Source organism: Canis lupus, chromosome 16 (genome assembly GCF_003254725.2).
Source record: "Canis lupus dingo isolate Sandy chromosome 16, ASM325472v2, whole genome shotgun sequence".
NCBI lineage: Eukaryota > Metazoa > Chordata > Mammalia > Carnivora > Canidae > Canis > Canis lupus.
Window position 1 is genome coordinate 48,101,049 of NC_064258.1, and position 23,010 is coordinate 48,124,058.

Sequence of the window (23,010 nt, forward strand, 5' to 3'; positions counted from 1 at the left end):
TTTGGCAATTATAAAGAAATGCCATAAACATCCATGACCCTGACTTTCCAACTCCACTGGGTCACTACCAACGAGTAGGGCTCCTGGTCAAGAGCATGTTTATTTAGTTTTGAAATGTCAGCCTGCACCTGAAACTTAGACAATTTTTTATGTCAATTCTATCTCAATAAAGTTGGGGTAAAAAAGAAATAATAATAAGAAGCCACACCATCTCCAAAACTGCGGTACTATGTGGGATTCCTGCCAGCAATGAACAAGAGCTCCTGCTCTGCCATGGATTTGCCAGCATTTGGTGGCAGTGAAGTGTCAGTGTTTTGGAGTTTGGCCGTCCCAGTAGATGTGTGGTGGTATCTCATGGTTGTTTAAATTTGCAGTTCCCTAAATACATAGGATGTGCAGCATCTTCTCATTTGTTGGGTAGGGTCGTGTCAGTCCTCCAACTTTGTCTCCTTCGATACCGTGTTGGCCATCACGTGCCTTTTGTCTCTCTGTATAAACTTCGGAACCAGTTTGTCTCTATCCACGAAATAGTTTGCTGGGGTTTTGACTGGGATTGTATTAAATGTATAGGTCAGTTTGGGAAGAACTAACATCCTTTTTCTTTTAAGTAGGCTCTATGCCCAGGGAGCTATGCTTAAACTCACCACCTTGAGATCAAGACCTGAGTTGAGATCAAGAGTTGGATGCTTAACCGACTGAGCCCCCCAGGCGCCTGGGGAGAACTAACATCTTGACAATACTAAGTCTTCCTATCCATGAACATGGACATTTGTTTAGTCCTTTGATTTCATTCATCAGGTTTTGTGTCTTTCCTCATTTAGATCTTACACTTATTTGGTTAGATATTTAACTATTTCATTTTGGGGGGTGCTAATTGTATGGCGCTTTAAATTCAAATTCCACTTGTCCCTACAAAATATAGAAAGCAATTGTCTTTATTTATTAACCTTGTATCTTGCAGCCTTGATTTCTACTCTAATTTTTATTTCTTTTCTTCTGATTGCTTTGGATTTAATTTACTCTTTCTAGTTTCCTAAGGCAGAAGCTTAGATTATTGACTAAGTCTTTCTTCTTTTCCTGTATATACATTCACTGACTATAAATTTCCCTCTAAGCACCGCTTTTGCTGCATCCCACAGTTAAATTGGCTTCTCATTTTCATTTAGTTCAAAATATATTTTCTCTTGAGATTCCTATTTCTGACCCATGTGTTATTTGAAAATGTGTTGTATGGTCTCCAAGAACTTTGGGATTTTCCAGCTATCTTTCTGTTACAGATTTCTAGTTTTATTCCATTGTGGTCTGAGAGTAAACACTGTATGATTTGTATTGTTTTACATTTTTAAATTGTACTTAAGGCACAAAGATGGTCTCTCTTGGTGCAAGTTCCATGTGAACCCGAGGAGAATGTGAATTCTGCTGCTGTTGGATGAAGTAGTCTATGGAAGTAAATTATAACTAGTTAATTAACAGTGTGGTTAGGTTCAACTCCGTCCTTGCTGATTTTCTGCCTTTGGGATCTGTCCATTTCTGATAAAGGGGCACTGGAGTCTCCCAAGTGTTAAGAGTGGACCTACCGATTTCTCCTTGCAGATGTATCAGTTTTTGCCTTACATATTTTGATGCCATGTTGTTAGGTGCATACACACTAAGGATTGTTATCTCTTCTTGGAAAACTGACTCTTTTATAATTATGAACTGTCCTACTGTATATTGGACAACTGTGTGCTCTGTTAACATAACTACTCCTACTTTGTTTTGATTAGCATTAGCATGGTGTATTTTTCTCTACCCCTCTACTTTTAGTCTCTATGTGTTCTCTATGTAAAATGGGTTTCTTATAGACAACATATAGTCAGGTCTTGCCATTTATTCAACTCTGACAATCTCTTTGAATTGGCAAATTTGGATCATTAATGTTTAAAGTGAGGTACATGACTGGCTTAATCAGTAGGGCATATGACTCTTGATCTCAGCATTGAGTTCAAGCCCCACATTGGGTACAGAGATTACTCAAAAACAAATTTAAAAAAAAATAAGGTGACTTTTGATATGGCTGGATTGATATCTACCATATTTATTATTGTTTTCTTGCCATTGTCCTTCTTTGTTTTTGCCTTCTACTCTTTTTCTGCCTCTTCTGGTTTTAATTGAGCATATTCTATATTTATTCTCTCTCCTTTCTGAGCATATCAATTAAAATTCTTTTTTAAACATTTTTTAAGTGGTCGTCCAATATTTTGCAATATGCAAACCACCACAGTACTTTATGGGTAGAGTACCATATAATAAAATATTCCTAATAGCTCCCTTTTGTCCCTTCTATCATTCCTGTCATTCATTTCACTTACACACAGCATATATATGTCAGATGCATTGTTGCTATTATTATTCTGAACTGTTATGCTAGATTAATTAAGAATAAGAAAAATAAAAGCTTTAACTTTACTGTCACTAATTCCTTCTTCAATGCTCTTCCTTTCTTTATGCAGATCCGAGTTTCTGGCCTATACAATTTTCCTACTCTCTGAAGAGCTTCTGCTAGCATTTCTTGGTAGGCAGGTCTACTGACAAAAGTTTTCTCAACTTTGATTTGTCTGAGAAAGTACTTCTCCTTCAGTCCTGAAGGATAATTTTGTAGGATATAGAATTCTCAGTTGGTGATTTGTTTTTCCTCTTGATATCTTAAACACTTCTCTCCACTCTCCTTGCTTGCATGGCTTAGAAGTCAGATGTAATTCCTATCTTTGGTCCTGTAGAAGTTAAGTCTTCTTTCACTTTGGCCTCTTGCAAGATTTTTTCTGTATTTCTGATTTTTTGCACTTTGAATGTGATATGCCTACATATAGGGTTGTGTGTGTGTGTGTGTGTTTTGTTTTGTTGCATTTATCATGCTTGGTGTTCTCTGAGCTTTCTGGATATGTAGTTGCGTGTCGGACACTAATTTGGAGAACCATTCGATCATGATTGCTCTAAATATTTCTTCTGTTTTCTCTTTCTTGTGCTGGTGTTCCCATTGCACATTAAGTTACACCTTTGTAGTTTTCCCAGTTCTTAGCGATTCTTTTCTTCTTCCCCCCCTCAGTCTTTTTTCTTCTTTTGCTTTGAAAGTTTCTACTGACATTTCATCAAGCTCAGAAATTTCTTCAGCCATATTTAGTCTGCTATCTGCTAACAAGCTCATCAAAGGTATTCATTTTTTTAGTGTTTTATTAGATATCTCTAATATATCTTTCTGACTTTTTCTTAGAATTTCCTTTTCTTTTAGCTTATACTAACCATCTATTCTTGTATGCTGCCCACTTTTTCCTATTAGATCCCTTAGTGCATTAATCATAGTTGTTTTAAATTCCTGGTCTCCTATTTCTAACATCCCTGCCACGTCTAAGTCTGGTTCTAATGCTTTTTCTGTCTCTTCACACTAGGCTTTTTTGCCCTTTCAGTATGCCTGGTGATTTTATATTGAAGGCCAGATAGACATAATGTGCCGGGTGAATAGAACTCTGTAAGTTGGTTTTTAGTAATGAAGCAGAGGTGTGGGGGATGTCTTCTGCAGTTTTATGATTAGGTCTGTCTTTTGGGGAGCTTGAGCCCCCAGCTGAGAACTTTGCAAATACTTCTCAGTCCCACCACAGCCCTTAGATGAGACAGGGGGGCTGGCGTATTTATCTTCCTCCAAGTTGGTTAGGTTCTCATAAAACCTTTGTAGGTTAGACTCTAGTAAAACAGTTGCTCCTGAGGGCAGGTCTGTTAACAGAATGCTCTGGCATATTTCAGAATGATCACTTTTCCCTCCCCTCCTGGAAGCACAGGAGATTTTCTTTCCTGATATTCACTAAGAGGATCTAGTAGAGCTCCTAGATGGGAATTCACAGAAGTGTGGGGGCTTCCCTGGAGTTTTTAACTCTTAGGCTTGTCTACATGGAGCCTGCAGGATCCATCAATTATAGTTTTGGTTCTCCTACCCCAGTACTGATTGCCCTGGAGTTTCTGCTCTGCTGAGTTGTTATTTTCTAGGCTGCCAGTCTCTCTAATGTTGGGGGCAATGTTCTGCCCCATGACCTCATTTTCCTGACAGATCTAAGAAGAGTTGTTGATTTTTCAGTTTGTTTATCTCCTTTCCTTGTTGTTAGGGCAGAGTAGTTATTTCCTTAGAGGCCAGACCAGGAAATGGAAGCCCCTTTTTAATAGTTTAATAACATCCTTTAATAGTTATAGAATAATTATTTAATTAACCTTCTGGAATCACATATTTAAATTATTTCCATGCTGCAATATTCATTCACAGGGAGTTAGCATTTAAATGTCTATAAATGTACATTTGGTTACATTAGACTTAGAGGGGATAAAAGCAGGTATGTCCTGTGTATTTCGAAAACTATCTACAGTAAGAGTTTATCTGCATGCATCTATGTCTATATAGAATTCTGCATTTAGGGGTACCTGGGTGGCTCAGTGGTTAAGCGTGTGCCTTTGGCTCAGGTTGTGATTCCAGGGTCCTGGGATTGAGTCCCACATCGGGCTCCCTACTCAGCAGGGAGTCTGTTTCTCCCTCTGCCTATGTCTCCGCCTCTCTGTGTCTCTCATGAATAAAATCTTAAATAAAATCTTTAAGAAAAAGAATTCTGCATTTATATTACCCACTATCAGAGAGAAAATAATCACAATTTTGTTTAATTTGACTTAGAGCTTAAAAACACATCAACTAAAAGGTAATTCCTTAGCTACATAAGTAAACTGTGAAATTGGAAATGAGGCTTAGGTATAAATGTGCTACTTGTTACTCCTCTTCCCTTCATATTTGGAAATTATGTGACTTATCCATTATGTGGATGCTGACCTCTACAAAGGCACTGACTCCCACTTGCCCATAAAGCTAAGAGGCTGCTTGGTTATTAATTTAGGGTTTTGGCTCATGGTTCATCTTGGGGTCTGAGCTGATTACAGGGGTCCATAAGCTTCAGAAGGGCAGGGACTGCATCTGTTTAACATAATTTATAGAAGTTCAAGTGTACAATAAAGATCTTTAAGTCAGTGGTTTGTTTTTGAAAACTGCCTCTATTTGCAAATGTTGCTTGGATGTTGCATTATAAAATGAATGTTATTAAGTAAAATGGCTGGAGACTTCCCACTACATACATACTTGATACAGGGAAATGTCATTTAGAAACCATCTTGTCAATGCATACTTAAACACAGTAGATCTTTCCACCTGACAGAAATAGAAATCTAAGTTACTCTGAGTTTTGGGAAAGCATGAGATTTTATAAATACGGGAACTGGCTTTTGGCATTTGTTTGGAGTGGCTTTAAGAAAAGAATTCTAAACAGAATTTTTTGGTGGCGATACAGGCTAACTTCTCTTTTCACTTTCCCTCGTAATTCTTCCCAGGGTGCTGGGGGAAACTGAGGCAGCTAAGCATGCTCTGGGGAGCTATTGGTGCTGTCATGTACCCATACTGCTGCTCTTACTCCAGCAGAAACCACTGTCACGGTTTCTTCAAACCTGTCTCGAGTTCTTTTTGGCACATGTACTAAGTATCAGCCACACTTTCACAATGAAACCTATGGGCAGCACAGGAATTGGAGATTCCTTTCAAGCCCCCCTCGCCCTGCCTCACTTTACACAGTGGCTTAAGGGTAGGACCTTGCCTGCCCTCCTCAGTGTCAGGACCCCTGGAGCCCCCCACACCTGCACTTGGTGGGCGTGCAGAGAACACAGGCTGAATGCATGAGGGTCTATGGGAAGATCAGGGTTTTGGATGACAATCTTTTTAAGATTAATGTGCTTCAGGAACTCTCAAAAGATTTAGAACAGCCTTTGGTTTTTTCCAATGGTTACTGACCACCAACCACACTCCTCAGAAGACCAGAAAATAAAGACTGATAGATTCAGATTCAGATTCAAGCAAGCACCTGACCTTTTATAACTTGAAAGGTGTTCAAAAGCCAAAGGACAGAACAAACAAAACCATCTGTAACTCAAATAACAGACTGGTGTATCAAGAGGCCTTGCAAGGAAAAAAATATGACATTACGAAAAAAGGGCACTGGGTATGAGTAGGCATTTCACAGAATAAACACAAATGGCAAACAAACATGTCTCAGCAAAATGATACCATCCTTACCTACCAGACTGTGAACATTTAAGGGGCTGGCAGTCTGAGGGACAGCAGAGTGTATGTCCCAATGCCTGAGACTCCAAAGCCAAGAGGACTGTGCTACTATTGCCCAGGAGGAAGTGTCTGGAGTCACATCTGCTCCCAAGGGCGGGGGGCGGGGGTTCTGAGTGTTGGGGGAGGGAAGCTAGGGGCCGGGGAGACTCAGCTCATTTGGGTGTGCCCCCCGCCCCACCCCAGCACCGGTCAGCCTCTCTCTCCATGGCCTCCCCAGTGTTATGCTCTAATAACACAATATGAAACATGGTCCTGGTTACTGGAGGCCACTGGTCATTTTGGTGGCAGTTGGAGCTATAAAGGAAGTGGTTGGGAGAATTTAGAACGTCATTATTTGTAGCTTAGAGCAAAGTCTTACAAGAGAGAGATCAACTCAGGCCAGAAGTCAGAATTGGCACAGAGAGAGGGAAGAAAAAACAGCTTTGCCAAGGGTGGTAGCCTGAGGCCTACAATCTAAATTCACTGGAAAATCCCATCAGTGAGATCCTTCTGGACTAAAAAAAGCCAAGTCCTTCTGTTATTCACTTAGGTGGTTATAAACTTAGTTAGGAGATAAGACTGGTGCCAGCAAAAAGGGGATTATAAGGATCTTGTCTTTCCATATGCACCCACTGTTTCAGGCTCAGTCAGACCAGGAAGTGAAAGAACAAGGTTCAGCCTTATAAGACATGACAGGGACAAGACCTTTCCTGCGGTTCACAGCCAAACTGACAGCGCTGGCAACTCCACTAGTGCGTATTCATGCTTTGGAAACACTATTGAATCCATAACAGTGTCCCAGAATGCACAGAAAGGCTCACTTCCACATTGTCCATGACTGAAAATTCAGGAAATTGTCATTAGAATAAAGAAACAATTACAATATATCTACACAGGCGGATGCCTTCAAAAGAATGAATTACAGCAATATTACTAATGTTGAAGAAGTTTTCTTCATGTAAGAGCACAGAATTAAGTGGGGGAAAAAAAAAACAAGTTTTGTGATGGTTTGTCTTTATGACTCTATTGCTGGGTAACCCTTCCAAATAACACTAACATGCATACTTGGCATAAGAGAGAGCTGGCGGGGGGGGGGGGGCCTGGGTGGCTGACGGGTTGAGCATCTGCCTTCGGCCCAGGGCGTGATCCCAGGGTCCTGGATTGAGTCCTGCATGGGCTCCCTGTGGGGAGCCTGCTTCTCCCTCTGCCTGTGTCTCTGCCTCTCTCTGTCTCTCCCATGGATAAATAAAATCTTTAAAAAAAAATTTTTTTTTTTTAAATCAAAGAGTAAAAGAGAGCTGGCAAAGGGCAAATACCAAGGGGAATAGGACTTCAAGGAGGCAAGGAGGTTTTTTGCTTGATATAGTTCTGTATTATTTAGATTTGTTATAGTAAGCATATGTTAATTTTTTAACTAAAGAAAATCTTTTAAATTTTACAATATTCTCAAAGCGAAAAGTGTACTAACTCATTGTAAATTTGAAAACAAAAATGCTGTGGCACTTTTAGGAAAAATGAGATTTGTAAAAATTTTACTTATTCAGCACGTACTTAAGAAGAATCAATCACACTCACACCACCTTATGGAAAGCTAAATATGCTGCAGAAAGGCATTCTTCGTACTTCGCTAATCATAATCCCCTGCAAGTTAACTTCTGATTTTCTTCACCACAAAGGATCCCTTTTCCCAGATTATTTTTTACTGCCCCACTTTCCTCTCCCTGCTTTGAAAGATTTTGTTGGGAAAAGGGGCCTTTATTTGCTAAGTAATAATCCTCTCTTGATGACTTTGCAATTGATGAGATACTCTTGCTGTCACTGGGAGCTTCTGAATGGATATAATTCGAATTCAAAGGGAACAAGTGGGATCTTTCAGTTACTTTGTGAAGTCTTTTCTTTAGCAAATGGATTAATTTTCCATTAGGTCCCAGAGAAGGAACCATTGACTTGGTAAACACAAACAAATGACTTCTCCCGCGATGGTCTATCAAACTGGTAAACCGGGAAGCAGATACAAGTGTTGCTGCCCTGCTAATTCTTGGTAACACAGAACACGAATAAACCAATCTGAAAAGAGTCATCTGCTATCGACTTAAATAATGGACAGGTCGGGAAAGGCCAGAGGAACGAAGGTTCATGCTGAATATGCTCAGGTAAGAAAATCTGGGCCAGTTTTCCCCAAGATGTCCTTTATCAGATCAGAATTACATGAGCTCCCCACTTCCCTGCCTCCAGTCCTGTCCTGTCTTCGGTCACCTTCCACAGGGTGGGAACTGTGGGGGTCTGTTGTACCCTCTGCGGAAGAGCATTTGTAGGACGGTCCCTCTAAGTAGCCTGATGGCTGCTGCCTTCACAGCGTATTTGCGGGCACTGCAAAATCACTGGGAAATCTGGTTTTGTTCTGTGCAACAGAAGGCTGGCCGTGGAACATATTCCTTTCACTGCTGATTAAGAGTACACTTCGTTGAAAATTACATTTGTCTAGGTGTTTATAACCTGTACCTACATCTGTATCTTTCTCTCAAAATCTGGGTGACAAAATACATCATAAAATTTTTGTCAGCTGTTAATCATCAAGAGTAGCCAACTTTCAGGCAGTGGAATTTCAATGCTGAATACGTCTACTGTAATCACCAAGATTTCTTTCGCTGAATGAGGTGTATTAGGATCTTTGACACCTAATTTTTTTTGCAGATTCTAGCTTTAAAAAATGTTAACATCTGTATTATTTTAAGCTTTAAGAAAAGCAAGCATCACAGAACTTCAGCGTTTTGACAGGGGAACAGTCTGAGGAAGAAAAAGAAATTTCTGCTTTGTAAGCAACATGAGGCTCCTTTGGAAAAGTACTGACCCTTCCTCAGCACCTCTCTCCCCTTCTCGCCCAGCAAGTCGTGATCAGCTGCCCAGTTCACAGGGTTGGAAGCCACTTCTTAATGCCCCAGATTCCAGAAGAGTGTGATTAACCTTTAGTTTATGCGATGGGAGCCTGACCTGCAGAAAGGTCCAACGATTTACTTACAGCCACGTTGAGAAGCCTAACGGAATAAGGGACACGATCCGACCTGAATTTATGGTCCTATGTTTCTCACTCGGCTTCCTGAGGGGTTGTATGATACACGTAGCCACTAACTCTGATTTGGTTTTTATTCTGAGCTACAAAACAGACCTTTGACCACAAAGAAGGAAGGTTATGGAGTGCGACCCTGAGACCTGACAGCTTTCCTGACAAGGGAGGCGAATCCAGGATCTGCTGCTGCCTTCAATGACCTGCTTTACTGGGAGCTGTGTTTTTATGGCGATTGGCAGGCTCTTTTGCTCACCGTTAGGCATTTTATGACCGTGCTGCTGAAAATCTCACAAATCCCCACTACTTCAGGGAAATAGTGGGAATCAAAGGGCAGCATGCCTGCATGTGTGCTGGAGTGTCCGCATGTATGCAAAGAAGTGGATGCGGAAATGAGGAGCAAGCAGGAGAGTTAATAGTGGGCACCAGCTTTTGTGGCCCTGATGAAAGGAACACAATTGAAATAATCTGTATTTTCGCAGACAAAGCTATTCCAAACTTTAGTGGTGAGGAAACAAAGTACACAGCTCAAATGGTCACAATACAGAGTGGGTAAACACAAAGAAAAGGCCCCATCTGTACTCAGGAATCAGATAGTTTTACGAGGATATGAATGCACCTGGCTTTGAGGGCTCCATCTTCCCTGTTGCTTGACACAACAACTGACTTTAGGTAGAAGGAAGAAAAGACGCAGGGACAGCGGGCTTAGCGCAGCTTCCTACAGTTTGGTACAAGCGCTGCTCTAGTGACCTGTGTAAGACCCAACTGTGGACGGACACTTTTATATAGAAAAGCTTCAAGGAATCACATCACCTTGGACTTCAGAATCCTCAAAGTATTGCAGGTGCCCTAACAGTTTGGCTTCTGGGCCACGCAGCTTTCAAGTTCCACACATTTCTCTGTATCTTATACTAAAAACATATTAGATTCAACCTCAAACAGATCACGGATTTTGCAACTGGAAGAGATCTTGAGAGGTCATCTAATCCAAGCCTCTTATTTTGTAGATATGTATGTAAAATCCTATTTGAGCACAGGAAAAACAGAAGCTGCAGACATGCACATTTTTATGGCATTTTATAAGGCTGATCTTTTTTTCTTTTTTTTTAAAGATTTTATTTATTTGTCAGAGAGAGGGAGCACAATAGGGGGAACGGCTGGCAGAGGGAAAAGCAGACTCCACGCAGAGGGACTCGATCCCAGGACCCCGGACCATGATCTGAGATGAAGGCAGACACTTCACCGACTCAGCCATCCAGGAGTCCCAAGACTGATTTGTCTTGATTTTGTTTATTAGACTAGAAAGGAAGGAGTTGTGACAGGAAGAAAGGGGAATGGCAATGAGAAAGTAGGGTTGGCAAAGTCTCCTCCTTCACACTTAGACCCTCATCGAGAACCTCCAACGTCTACCAAAGACTTTTTCACCAGATATCATCAGGCGGGTAGAGAGCTCAGCCCTGTATTGTGCACATAAATACAGGGTTTGTCTATATGAGCATCAACTTCTCTAACAAAGGACTTTGTACTGAGCTATTAATAGTGCCCCAGGGGTGCCTGGGTGGCTCAGTCAGTTAAGTGTCTGCCTTTGGCTCAGGCCATGGTCCTGGGGTCCTGGGATTGAGTCCCACGTCAGGCTCCCTGCAGAGCAATTCTCTCCTCCTCCCAGAGGACGACTGTGAGATGAGGTGTTCATGGCTTCTGGGTGGGGTGGCCCTACGGCAAGCAGGGAGCACCTAGGGGCATCTCCTCCCTCCTCCACTTGCCTCTGCTGTGTTCCTGGGGCTGCCCCCCCTTAGTGATGCAGTGCAACGGGAGTGTTTATCCCACACTCCGCACAATCACAAGCCAACTCTCTTTCAGCTCTTCTTTTCCCTCAGTATCTTGCTGTGCGAACTGATTATGAAACCAACTAAGTGCCAGTTCATCAGATAGACGAATCAGAAAAGCTTCTATTAAGATATAATTAAATTTCTAAGCATAATCATCAATGCAACTTGTGTTAAGGATGATTATAATCACCAGTAGTTTATTATGGGGCCACAATCATGCATAAGTAGGTACAATTTAATGACTAAGCAACTGCAAATTAATATAAAAACAAACTACTATTTTACAAAAAAAGAATTCTCAAGTGTCACTCTTCTTAAGACACTTCCCAAAGCTAGAACGAGACCTGGTTACATTCTGCATAGGGCAAGACTCCAGAGATCTCGAATCTTTGCATTCGTGCTGCTGACAGGAAAAGCCCAGGCGGCTAAAAGGGCCAAGTGCCCCGTTCCTGCCTCATCTAAATGCATCCAATGTGGTGTGAAAGCTAACTCGGCTGGCGAGGCCAACTACACGTGGCTTCGTACAGAAGCATGTTGGGTTGTGTTGGGGTTTTAAGCACGCGAAATCCTCCCATAGCTACAGCAGCACTTTCAAGGAGACACTGGTTCTGAGGTCAGCACGGGAGACGACAGCACCTGGTACTGCAGCCACTTTTTAGATGGTGACTCACAATGGGGACAATCAAAATGCTAATAATTAGGAGAAGAGAGGGGGAAACACTGCCCACGTGACATAAACAGCTGCCCGAATGACAGCTATCCCAGTTTTCAGGGAGGTCACTCGCAAGGGAATTTAGTTCAACTTTGTATTATGCCTGGAAAATCTGCCCAACGTTCCCATGATGACTTCCGCCAGGGAAAATGTATGATAGGCCCGAAAACCAAGGGCAGTCAGGGACCTCGGCAGCCTGGGAAGTGTGAGCAGGCCCCTCTCTCCCTATCACGGCCTTTATCTTCCAGATTGTGACCGTGAACATTACACGGGAGCTGGGATCAGCACCGTCTCAGGATTGTTGAGGCTCAGGCACGAAGCGGTGCTTCCCTTAGTCCCTAGGCTTGACCTGATAATATCCCTGAGCCCTGGTATTCCAGGGATACTCGGTCTCAGGGCCACCAAAGGCATAGCTGGGACTGAGATCCCCACACCACACCATGCCTGACCTCGATGGCAGGGCCTCGGCCTCAGGTGGCCAACTTCCCCTGAGGCCACCGACCGTTTCCCATCTCTCTCTCTCTCTGCTGTATTTTTTTCATCCACCAGCAGGTCAAGAGGCAACTGTGTATTCTAGTGGCGGACAAGTGGCGAGCAAAACTCAAAACAGGATAAAATCAGAGCTGGCAAAGCAAGTTCAGCAGGCTTTAATGAGGCAGGGGAGACTTTTGCCAAAGTGGGATGGAATATCCACCGTAAGGTTCTGTAACACAGAAGCAGCAGGAAGGTGGCCTCGTCGGTCCCTTGGCGTATTGACAGGTTTGCCTGCTAGGTGCCCAGGAGAGGAAAGACTTGCTTTAAAGAAGTGTTTCTCCTTTATATGGTGCAGTTCTGCTCAAGTTCCCCAAGAAAGCCCTCCCAGAATTTTCTGCAGCTGAGGACATGCATTCTCGACTGTCTCATTAAAGGACATTAAAATGAACACGTGTGCATCAAACCTCAACTCTTCTTGAGCGCAGGTTTTAGAGACTCAGCAACACATCTGAGTCAGCCCTGAAGCTCTCTTTGCTTGTTGGCTTCTATACCTCTCCGTTTTCATCTACTTGCACTAAGGATTTCTTTAATGAGGAAGGAAAGCAAGAGTCACCCTAAAAACTTGCATACTTCCAATCATCTACTTAACACCAGCAAAAGTCTTAAGAGTTCTAAGCAATCAAAGACTAAGGCCACTTAGGAAATAGTGCATTTACGATACTTTGATCACCTGAAAGGATGCTTCAGCCCTGCTGCTTTTCATCAGGATCAGACAGCTTGGATCCTGCCCAAGCTCCTCTCATAATTTCTGGAAAGTGGACTGGCCAATGTCGCATGCACAACTCCACCACAGGCTTCCCAGAGAAGCCTCCTCTTAAGACACCTTCAGTGGCTTCCCATCACAGCATTCACGATTCATCAATTCTGCTCCAATCGGCCTGATCTCCAGGTAGGGAGGACACAGAGATACGAAAGTTGAAACATGAAAAGCTGCACCTCACATTTCTCACTATGAGTTTTCAACTTTTGTTTTTGACATTTAAGTCCTTAGTCTACTTGGAGTTGATTTTTGTGGGTAAGGCAGGGATCCAATGCCATCTTTTCCCATACAGATGATCTTTTTCCCAGCTTCACTGACAGTCCCTCTGACCTCCTCACAGCAATGCTCTACACGCACGTGCGTCTGTCTCTGGGCCCTTCTTTCATGCCATCAATCGGTCTCTTGGCTCCGCCACCGCGTATTTACTATCTATCCACTTTCCCAGCTTGACAACTCCTGATTTCTTGCAGGGCAAGTCCCACTCTCTGTTTTTCTTCTCCAAAAGTGTCTTGGCTATGCTTTATCCTTTTTCCATTAACGGCATCAACTTCGATGAAGATCCATGTAGGCATTCTGCTTGGAATGACATCGAATCTGTGGTGCATTTTAAGAAGAATCGACTATTTCCATGATAGTAATTCTTCCTCTGGATCAGGGCTGGCAAACTATGGCCTGCATCTGTTTTTGTAAAGTTTTCTTAGAACACATGGCAACCATTGGTGTATATCTTGTCTGTGGTGGCTCTGGTGCTACACGGCAGAGTTTAGAGGTAGTGAATGAGAACCTTCGGGCCAAAATATTTCTTCTCATGTCGGTACAGGGAAAGTTTGCAGGCCTCTGCTCTGCATGAATGTAGTATGTACTTCCTCATGAATTCAGGTGTCTTGTTTTGTTTTACTCTCTTCATAAGGTTATTAAAAGTTTTTCCTTTAACATAATATAAATTTTTGTTAAATTTATTCCTTGATACTTGATCTTCTTTGATACTGTGGTAAAACATATCTTCATACTTAAAATTTCTAGTTGTTTCCGGCTGGTGTAGAGTAGCAATTCAATGGACTTTGTAAATGATTCTTCAACTTACACATCTTGTTAAACTCTCTTATTCTTTGTAGTAACTTGTGGATTTTTAATTATGCAGTCATAGTATTTGCCAGTGCTGATCGTGTTATCTCCTCCTTTCCCATCTCTCTGCTTCTACTTTTTCCCTGCCTTACATCGGTTAGAATTTCTAATACAATGTTGGACAGAAGAGTGTTGAATGCCTGTGTCTGATTATAAAGGGAATGATTCCAATGTTTGTCTACTTAGGATCGCATTTGCTTTCAGTTATTCTCTATCAAGTTAAAGAGGTCATCTCTTCTTAACTTCTCAAGAGTTTTAAACATGAATGAATATGGACATTTATCAATATTTTTCCTGCGTCTATTGAGTTGATCAAATGATTTTTCTCCTTAATCTGCTGAGGGGATTCGTTGTACTAACAGATTTTTCTAATGCTAAAACATCCTTGTGTAATTCAACATGGTCAAAATATATTATCTTTTAAATATATTGCTGGATGATATTTACTAATATTTTGTTTAGGATTTTTGCATCTATACTTATGGATGAAACTGGCCTGTGAGTTTTCCTTTTGGTAAAATCTTTGTCTAGTTTTGGTATTAGGGATGTTGGTCACATAGAACAAGTTGTGAAGTGTTCTCTCTTTTTCTGGTGTCTGGAAATTTATAAAATTGAGATAATCTTTGAAAGTTTGTAGAACTTGCCAACAGAACATCTAGACCTATATTTTCATTGTGGATAGATTTTTAATCATTGCTTTCACTTTAAGAGGTATAGGATTTTTGATGTTTTTTTCCCCTTCATCCATTCTCCTTTGTTCTATTTTCCTAGATATTTGTCCAAATTGTGGGCCTGTATCTTTGATATTATTCAATTATCTTTTACATTTCAAAATTATCTATAATTCTATCCCTCTTTACTTTTATAATTTTCTGTACATGTATCTTCTCTTCATTGATCTTGCCAGAGCTTTATTTTTGTTTAATTTTTTTCAAATAACCAACTTTTTGCTTTACTGAGCTTCTCTCTACACACTGGAGATAAGATAGCAGTCAAAACAAAGTAGAATAGGGCAGCCTGGGTGGCTCAGCAGTTTAGTGCTGCCTTCGGCCCAGGGCATTATCCTGGAGACCCGGCTCCCTGCATGGAGCCTGCCTTTCCCTCTGCCTGTGTCTCTACCTCTCTCTCTGTGTGTGTGTGTGTCTCTCATGAATAAATTAAAAAATCTTAAAAAAAAAAAAGTAGAATAATGAGCAGTTCATGGATGAATTTAACAATATGATATAAGGTTAAAAAAAATCCCAAAGTTTTTACAATTATTGATATCCAAAGATCTAGAATTTCAGATCATGATGAATCAAAAACAAATAAACAACCAAAAAACCCCAAAGATGCAATGCTCTATTTAAATCTACAGTTATGGGATCCCTGGGTGGCGCAGCAGGTTTGGCGCCTGCCTTTGGCCCAGGGCGCGATCCTGGAGACCCGGGATCAAATCCCACATCGGGCTCCCGGTGCATGGAGCCTGCTTCTCCCTCTGCCTATGTCTCTGCCTCTCTCTCTGTGACTATCATAAAATAAAAATAAATAAATAAATAAATAAATCTACAGTTATAAAACTCTAATCAAGCTTGAAAGCCTTTGACCTGTAAGGGTGAAAAGATTGTGATGATGAAAAAAAAAAAGATTGTGATGCTTCTCCATTACATTAATGTTAGTCAAAGCAAACCAAGAATTTGAAATGATGGTTAATGATGAATTGAAAGACTCAAGAGAATGAAAGCAATGGTTATTATCAAGGTGACAAACATGAGTTGGGATTTCACCCTTCAGTGCAGTCTTCCATGGTGCAAACAGATGGCCACACTGTGGCACTGCTCTCTGTGGGCTCATGTCCATGGACGGAAGTTACCCTGGACATTGACTATTGCAGGTTCCAGCAGCCCCTGGCCTCTCCACCCACTGTGGATGAAAGTCCCACTACCCGCCTTCAAGACCATTTTGCTACTTCCTCCATGAAACCTGATCTCACTAGAAAGTGACTTCTCTTGAGGACCTGGTATATCTGGCTCATCTCCTTTATCAACCCATAAGTTCTTAGACCGCACGGCAGTGTCTAATTATTCTGGTAGTCACTACAGTACCAAACATTTGGCCTACAACTCAACTCCCCACTCAACAGAGAGATAGATAGTTACCGATGTTCTATTATATGCCAAGGGTTCTCTCTATCAGGTAGGACATAATACTGATATGTAATATGTTTTGTTGCTTAAACTTTCTTTATAAATTATTGGGATCAGTTTGATTCCTAAAATTCATTCATTAAGTTTCTGAGTTCCATCCAGGATCAGTAGTGCTAGTCCATTAAACGACTCAGTTTCCCTACAGTACCACACATTAGTGACCAAACAGTAAGTATGGCCCAAAAAGGGAAGTTTAGATTATGGACAAGATTTTCTATTAGTTTAAGAAAGTTTCTAGTCTATTTCAGATTTCCATTCAAAATGGTTGAAAGAGAATGTTTTGGCACTTGTAATATTTCAGCTATGTGGAAAATTCCATATGTTTATTACATATGGATGTGGATACACTCTCTTACACCCAAATATGAATTCTAAACTTCAGAGAATAAACCAGTTGGATAAACATGCAGGTTCTAGAACATTTTGGTTGTAGATAGGTGGCAGACCAATGGAAATATTCCCTTAAAAATACCCTAGTTTTTAATCAGTGATTTTTTTTTTTTTAAAGATTTAATTTTTTTTTTTTAATTTTTATTTATTTATGATAGTCACAGAGAGAGAGAGAGAGAGGCAGAGACACAGGCAGAGGGAGAAGCAGGCTCCATGCACCGGGAGCCTGATGTGGGATTCGATCCTGGGTCTCCAGGATCGCGCCCTGGGCCAAAGGCAGGCGCCAAACCGCTGCGCCACCCAGGGATCCCTTAATCAGTGATTTTATCTTATTTTGCATAGTTACTTGTATGGTGGAAGGGGATGATGCCAATATGTGGAGCATGATCTTTTTTGAAAGAAAGAAAGAGAAAATTTAGAAGCATTAAAATTAACAATGCATTTACAACTGAGGTGGTTAATGAATCTTAAAGAGCTACCCAGAAAAGTCAAATGAAATTTGTCATTTATATTAAAAGTTATGCTGGACTGATTAGCCAAGTCTTGTGTTGCTGCTGAGCAGAAACAGAGACCACTACTCTCCCTCACGGCCGGTGGGGTCAGGCTGGAGGACCTCCTATCTGTCCCTTGGCAGGACCACTCTCTTAGCAATATCCTCGGTTAAAAAATAAAAAAGTCCTATGACAATGAGAAAACAGTGCTCTGAGTTCCAGGGAAAGGATCTGAAGACTTCATCAAACGGAGCTGAAAATGGGAGGCCTCCCACAGGGCAGGCTTTAGGACCTGGCTCTTTGCAGGGGGACCGTGGGGTTCCAGAGTACCTGTTTCTCAGCTTGTTTCAGGAGCTTCTGGAATCTCTCATCTTCTAGCACACCCGGCGGCAGTTCAGTCTCTCCCTGAGCTTTCAGCTCCTCCAGCTTTTGCCTCAAGCCCCTGAGGGCCTGCAGCTCGTCATTGAGGCGGCTCTGCCGGGTGAGAGACGCCTGAAGGTCCAGTTCTAGGTCTAGAGATGTGCGCACTGGGCGTTCTGGTGCTGTTCTTCTCAGGACTGGCTGGCACACCGTCTGCAGAGTTAGAAAACACAACGGGACACCCTTATTATGTGCGTGCTCATTACTCTGCTCTCCGTCCTCCCTGGCACAGGATGGCAAGCATTTCTTCACTCCCTTGAAGTGAGGTGCCAACTGGCCAAGTGACTTGCTTTGGCCAATGAAAGGTGAGGGGCAGTGATGGGCACCATTTCCAGGGAGTGGCCTTTCAAAGCCAGTGTGCCATGTGCAATTTCTGTTCCCTACTAGCACGACAGCAAAGATTCAGAGGCCGAGGCCCGATCAGGGGGAGTCCTGAGTGAAGACACATGCACATCTAGCCAACCTGCAATGAACAAGTAGATAAATGAGAAATAAACTTTTATTGTTTTAAACCACAGAGATTTATTTAAGTTGATGTCCTAGTACAGCCTCTCCTAACCTGGCTAACTTACTGCACAGAGTCACCCTCTGTGAAAAAGAAATACAAGAAACTCATGCTTCGTCCATTTCAGGACACAAGACTGCACCCCCAGAGCTTACCCCTGAGCCGTCCTTTCCATAGGTGTGGGCCAGAACGCAGCTGGTCAGCACGGCTAAGATTCCGAGCCCCTCCTCTCATCGATAGGCCTAAATCCCAACTCCTTCCTCGATTTCCCATGGTCTGATATCACTTTCATCAGTGAACCATGGTGCTCTTCCCAGGGCCAATCTTACCCATTTATTATGAAACAATTATTGAGTATATGTTAATAAATGTCTGCTGGGGAGGTGGGTGGAGGGTGGCAGGCCAAACCCCAGGGAGAGAAGCCTCACTTCTTCACCTTGAAGGCCTCCAGCAGTGAGCAGTGGAGCTGTGCCTTCTGGGCCATGGGAAGTCATGGAAAGGAGAGATGATTCAGGGCTGGTCATGCTTGCTTGACAAAAGGAAGTCAAACAAGGCTGGGTAAGATTGCATAAGCAGAGGGGAACAAGGGGAGTATTTTTTGCCTACGCTGTTGGCAGGGGGAATGGAAAATAAAAGGTTACGAATAAAAACTGGTACTATTTGATGCAAGAGCAGAGACTCCAATTTGAGAAGAACTCGGGCTTGATGATCTGGACGACAGTGGTGCTCATGACAGATGGCGGGGGGAGGGCCTGCTGGCCCCTTCCTGTTCCAGAGCCTTGCCCAGGGCTGGAAAGCTTGTACTGGCTCCTCCTCACCCAACACATATCACTGTAACATTCTCCAACATTCTGTAATATTCTTATCAGGTTCCCTCTACTCAACCTCTGCTCTAATGAACTTAGTACACAGCAGAATCACCTAGATACACTCTCGGTGACTGTATTACTTGCTTTTCAGAACCAGAAATCCTTCCTAGGGGTTATGTACATGCAGCCTTTCTGAGGACTCCGATGTGCAGCGGCATGCTGGCCAATGTTTGACAAGTGGCTCTGTGTGGGGGCATGGGTGGAGAAAGAAGCATGGCTGTGGAGGGTTTGCCCATGGACCTCCTACACATAGTCTTTTAGATTCTCCTAATCAGATGAGCTCCTTCCTTCCTTTTTATTTTTTTCCTGAAGATTTTATACATTTGAGAGAGAGCAGGCATGTGTATGAGCTGGAGTAGAGGGAGAGGGAGAAGCAGACTCTGCGTTCAGCACTGAGCCTGACATGGGTTCGATCTCATAACCCTGAGATCATGATCTGAGCCAAAATCAAAAGTCAGAGACTCAACCAAGTAAGATTCTTTTAAGTAGCTAATACTGTGTACTCCTTTACCAGAATATCTGTCCCTCCGAAAAGGTACGAGGTGCTACACTCTTGCTCGAGAGCCAGATGCAGTGTGGAGACACAGGGCCATCAGTGCGCTCTGCAAAACCCTTTTTCATCCATATTGCAAAGTGAATTTCCTGGCTTAATGATCAGAGGATCCAAGCCAGCCCTGAATCTCTGCTTGCAAGCACACCATCTCTCTGTCTCCGTAACTAACACAACAGCTGTGTCTCTCTGGAATGACAGTGGCTTCATTCAGTGGCCCAAGAGCACACAGCAATGACGCTCAGCAGTCCTGGTTATTTATGCTTCACAATTTGTGATTCTGGATTGGTCAGAGGCAGGGAGATGTCGCCGAGGGAATACATACCCTTTTGACTCTCAAACTGCGCCGTTCAGTGGAGTTTCTCACAAACAGTGATTTTTTAGCCAGGGTTGAACTGTCACTGTCACTTCGATTCAGCTGGCAACAAAGGATAAAAAAAAAAAAAAAAAAAAGAAAAGAAAGAAAGAAAGAAAAAGAAAATTACTGCATAACAGAGTGCTAGTGGTTTAGCGCTGAGAAGTTTATCAGATAAAGCAGGTAGTAATGAGTTTTTTTTCTTTAAGAAAATCTTCCCCAAACAAGTTTTTCTCGGTTCAATGTTTTTCTTAAACAATTACGTTTTCTTACATAATTTCGACAATTGCCTTTTGGTGGTAGTTATCAGAACTCATGCACTGAGATGATACATACTTGGAAATACAATTATCCTTTGTATTTGAAGCTAATTTGCAAAATTCATTTATTTTATTTTATTTTTATTTTTATTTTTTGTAATATTCCTTTTTAAAAAGGAAGGTCTGTATAACACATGGGGTTATAACAAGGTCAGAGTTCAGTCAAATTTAGGACCACCTAGATGGCTCTTGGCCCAGACAGCCCGTGCTCACCCCTTCATCTGCTTCAGGGCTTGGCTGAAACAGCACCTTCTCAATGACACCTACTTTGAATCCTATTTAAACCTAAGACCTTTGTTTTCATCATTCCCAATCCCCCTTAACTTGCTCTACTGTTTTCCAGAGAATCGGTCCCCACCCAAGACACTTCGTAATTGGTTCATCAGGTTAATTGTTTGGCTCAACTCACAAGGATGTAAGCTCTGCAAGGGCAGGGCTCTGGGGCTCTTCTGTTCACAGAGGAATTCCAACCAGGTGTCTAGAAACATGCTTAGCAGCAGGCGCTTAATAAAAATGTTTGTTGAATTGAATGAATACATTCAGAATTCTGGAAGCATTTCCTAAGCCATTTTGTAATATTAATCTATATTACTAGAGGTCGTAAATACTTCTGGAAGTAGAACTTGGCAAACGGATGCAAATCCCACCACATTCTCTACAGGCCTATGAATCTGATTCGGTGTCTGGAGGCATTATCAAAAGATGATTTTTGTTCTGAAACCCAAGTCGCAATTTTGGTTCTGCAGGATTAACAACGGTGTGAAGCATGGATGATATACAGCAGGAATATAAAAAAATATTTAAGTCTCGAGTCATTTTAAGTTTCTAAAACAGACCGAAGTACAAATACACTCAGCAGCCAGGTCCTTAATTTCACATGCTTGCCAAATAAATGGCTGAGAGTTAATGAGACATTAAATTTAGGAAAAGAAAAAAAACAAGAACCCAACCTCAAAAGACCCATATGAGTGTGATATTTTGTGTATGTTTTATAGCATTTCTAGCCATTTGTACAGCAAACGGCGAGCCACAGTTGGGAGTCTGCAGACTGCTGGTGCGCAGTCTCTTGTCATCGGTGGGCCACCGGCTGGCGGGAGGGCAGGGCACTGTCCCCCTTACCCGGCAGATGTACTGGTTCCGCTCCCCGGGGGAGAAGGTCTGCGAGCGCACGATCACGCTGCTCCGCACGAAGGGGCGCTGCCGAGCGCTCAGGCCGCTGCGGTCTTTGGGGCGCACGGCCACCCCGGCATCCCCTGCCTCATCCGTGTTTGTCTCTTTATCAACCTGGAAAGGAAGGCAGAAATTTGTCAGGAGCAGATGGACATGGATACATTTCCACTCCTTTCTTCTAAGCACAAAAGCAGCATCGAGTCTCACGACAGAGCCTCACCCAGCACTGAGGCCACTTGGGAGAGAAAGGCTGGGGTGTTAATCCTGATGGGAACCCAGGGGGAGGGCTTCCCACTGAGTTAGGAAGTTACCTGCAGGGGGGAACACAGGGCGCCCATAAATGCGGGTGCTGCCTCTAACATCAGAGCCACACGACCGAAGGCTGAGGTTTAGAGAGGGGAAATGTGGTTCTGTAGAGGATACTTCATCCATTAAACACTGTTCACCATGGGGCGCCTGGGTGGCTCAGGTGGTTGAGTGCCTGCCTTCTGCTCAGGTCATGATCCCAGGGTCCTGGGGTCGAGCCCTGCATCAGGCTCCCTGCTCAGCGGGGAGCCTGCTTCTCCCTCTCCCTCTGCCTGCCACTCCCCTTGCTCATGCTCTTTCTGTCAAATAAATAAATAAAATCTTAAAAAAAACCCACACTGTTCACCATTCCAATTAGTGTTTTTTTTTCCCGAATAATGATACAAGCAATTATATACAAGAAAATGAAAATATACTACAAAGTAACAGGCTCACATAGCATATGCAATTATAACGTATATAAAAACAGCAACACTGTGAAGCTGAGTTTGGATTTTTACTGTCTCTTTGGAAATGTAATGAAAAATAAAAGGTAAGTAACAACAGAAGGTTCTGAAAATACAAACTGTACAGGCGTAGGCAGATGTTTATTGTTGATCTTCTGTGTATAAAAGGATTCCCACCTGCCTACCTCCTTTATCGAAGCAAGTCTTCCTTTGGTCAGGGTACAATACTATTTTCCCCAGGAATAAAGAACTGGAATTTCCAAGACCCCATTACCAACATCCCAAGTCTGCCAGCATCCTCCAAGCTAAATGTGATTCCTCATCTCCACCAACGTCTCTCACTCAAACCAGCAAACTTGCTGCTGCCTAACTTGGCTGGCACCTGCACGGAACCCGACTCACTGCCACGTTCCGGAGCAGGCTCGCTCCAACCAGAACACCACCTGACCGACATGAACTTTAAACATTCACTTCAGGTTTGAAACTGAACTAAACTGACAACATTTACAAAACTTAACACAATTAAGCAGTCACCCTGCAATCTGGTAGTCATTCTGGAAATGCTTTTAGTATATATTCTCAGGACCTAAATGGCACTATTCATCTTTTTTTTTTTTTAAGACTTTATTTGACAGAGAGAGGGCACAAGCAGGGGGAGTGGCAGGCAGAAGGGGAGGGAGAAGCAGACTCCCCGCTGAGCAGGGTGCCCGATGCGGGGCTCGATCCCAGGACCCTGAGATTATGACCTGACCCAAAGGTAGACTGCTTAACTGACTGAACCTCCCAGGTACCCCACTATTTGTCTTCTAATATAAAATTTAAGT

General features: G+C 42.5%; 1 protein-coding gene across 5 annotated transcripts in view; it reads right to left on the bottom strand.

Moving 5' to 3' along the window:
- WWC2 (WW and C2 domain containing 2) overlaps positions 1-23,010 on the bottom strand; it is a 211,753-nt gene that overhangs the window by 5,075 nt on the left and 183,668 nt on the right. For all 5 annotated transcript variants that reach the window (XM_035700014.2, XM_035700012.2, XM_025471849.3 and 2 more), the window contains 3 exons: positions 21,384-21,548; positions 19,915-20,007; positions 17,576-17,818 (listed from right to left, as the gene is read on the bottom strand). In XM_035700014.2, coding sequence (XP_035555907.2) covers positions 17,576-17,818; positions 19,915-20,007; positions 21,384-21,548 — 501 coding nt within the window. The remainder of the gene's footprint in view (positions 1-17,575; positions 17,819-19,914; positions 20,008-21,383; positions 21,549-23,010) is intronic.